Source organism: Nannospalax galili, unplaced genomic scaffold (assembly GCF_000622305.1).
Source record: "Nannospalax galili isolate Female #2095 unplaced genomic scaffold, S.galili_v1.0 scaffold340, whole genome shotgun sequence".
Taxonomy (NCBI): domain Eukaryota; kingdom Metazoa; phylum Chordata; class Mammalia; order Rodentia; family Spalacidae; genus Nannospalax; species Nannospalax galili.
Window position 1 is genome coordinate 142,380 of NW_008347519.1, and position 1,953 is coordinate 144,332.

The 1,953-nt window shown below is 58.7% G+C and overlaps 2 protein-coding genes across 5 annotated transcripts in view; one reads left to right on the forward strand and one right to left on the reverse strand.

The window, feature by feature from the left end:
- The window catches only part of Eef1akmt3 (EEF1A lysine methyltransferase 3), a 10,000-nt gene extending 9,708 nt beyond the window's left edge, over positions 1–292 (reverse strand). The window contains exon 1 of the mRNA XM_008844037.3: positions 81–292. Within this exon, the coding sequence (XP_008842259.1) occupies positions 81–257 (177 nt within the window). The 5' untranslated portion in view covers positions 258–292. The remainder of the gene's footprint in view (positions 1–80) is intronic.
- The window catches only part of Mettl1 (methyltransferase like 1), a 4,263-nt gene continuing 2,502 nt past the window's right edge, over positions 193–1,953 (forward strand). Inside the window, exons 1-2 of one of the 4 annotated variants that reach the window (XM_029568785.1) lie at positions 193–323; positions 1,601–1,764. In XM_029568785.1, coding sequence (XP_029424645.1) covers positions 256–323; positions 1,601–1,764 — 232 coding nt within the window. In that variant the 5' untranslated portion in view covers positions 193–255. Of the gene's footprint in view, positions 324–670; positions 925–1,600; positions 1,765–1,953 lie in introns of those variants that run through there. The other 3 variants (XM_008844043.3, XM_008844044.3, XM_008844042.3) reach the window with 3 other exon arrangements.

Genomic DNA, 1,953 nt, shown 5'->3' on the forward strand with positions numbered 1-1,953 from the left:
GATGCGGAGGTCCATATGGCAGAGGCGGGTCCAGTCTGGACTTCCCAGAGACCCTCACTTTGGGGCAACCTATTCCTCACCGCATCCCACACGCGTGCGGCCACCCCGAGGCGCGACCCAAAGTTTTGCGTGATGCTCAGCTCGTGCCCGCAGAAGCAGAACCGACTGTTCTCCGAGTAGGAGTCGGTGAAGAGCCCGATCTCCCGTGGGAACACCGAGTCGGGATCTGATTCTGGATCCAGGCGGGAGCTGGCCATGGGGCGGACAGAGCGCTGGGGCACCGCGGCCAGCGCTCTCGGATCCTGGTCCGTGGCAGAGAAGAGGTAAGAGACCGCTGGCTACACCAGCAGCTGCCTGGCACCGAGCCCCGCCTCCCGTGCTCGCCTCCTTCCTCCAGCTGCACTTCCTGGAGGTGGATGCAGGGGCTGATCCCGGAGCCTGGGTCCCGAGCGCACACCCCACAGGGCCCACGTAGGACCACCTCGTAGGGTCTCAAGCTGAGACCAGTAGAGAGAAAAACTGACGTCGGTTCCACTGTCGGCGGCGGCCCCCGAATCCTTCTCACCTGTGGGACGCACAGGTGCCGGTAGCCTGTTTGGATGCAGACTCGGCCGAAGCAAGCGGAGGAGGCGGGTGCCTGGGGCGGGCCTCGTTGCCGGGTAGGAGACAGGCAATGCCGAGCGTCTCTTCCCCACGCTCCCTTCGCGGTCCACCTCTCTCAGCTCCGCAGAATTAGCTCTTGGGCCTTTAAGGGGCGGGGCCTACTGGCAGCTCGCAGGTTGCGTCATCACCTTGAGCCCCGAGCCTTGGTTCTCCACGTGGATTCGGTGGGATCATGGCGGAAGCCGAGGCCCCACAGCCGCAGAAGCGCTACTACCGGCAGCGGGCCCACTCCAACCCCATGGCGGACCACACGCTGCGCTAGTGAGCGAACCGGGCGGGATGGGAGGGACGGCGGGAGCCTCCAGGCAGCCCGGGAGAGCAGCCATGCTGGGACCAGAGCTAGGAGACTGGACTTGGGCAGGGCAGGGCCGTCGGGGTGATGCGTCAATTGAGGGTGGGTCCGGGAGATTTGACCCTGGGAGGAGTTGACCATTGGGAGGGGTGTGGTGGTGTAGCCTAAGTCCCGGTAGCGGTGCCAAGTCTAAGACGAGAAAAATATATATTGCTGAAACGAAAATGAAGATACAGGTTGTCGTTTTCATCATTTTGTGTGATGGGTTAATAAAAAGATAAATATATGCACAACCCTGGCCACTCTTACTCCATCCTGCCACACACAAAACACATAAGCAAAGTCGTATCCCAAATGCCTTAGGCAGCCAGTCTCTAGGAGGAAGACAGCTTGTACCCCAGAAAGGAGAGCTACCGTCAGGGACACATCAACACTCAGAAATGGAGATTGGCAGACTAGCAAATATTGCCTCATGATGGGCCTGTGATTCACACCCTGGAAGCCAAGGGGCTTTCCGTTATTCCTCCTAGAGGCCACATGGCCTACTATTGGCAGAATCTTTGAGACACCCCCCCATCTACCTTCCACCCCTACACAAGCAGTAGCACTTTAACCTTCTCAAATGTCCCATCTTTTTCGCAATAGCCCTGTGAAGCCAGAGGAGATGGACTGGTCAGAGCTCTACCCAGAGTTCTTCGCTCCACTCACTCAAAATCAGAGCCACGATGATCCAAAGGATAAGAAAGAAAAGCCCGCTGGGGCCCAAGTGGAGTTTGCAGACATAGGCTGCGGCTATGGTGGTTTGTTAGGTAACATGCTGACCCTTTCTCTGGGACAAGGAGAGACCTGGGTTCTACCACCTCAGCAGGTTTAGTGGGGTGCCCTAGTTACCTTTTCTCCTAGGGCCAGACACCACTGACATCAGTGTAGAGAACCTACACCTTCTCTCTACTCTGGATCTGTGGACTTTGCCCTGGGGAGCGGGGGGGGGGGGGGGG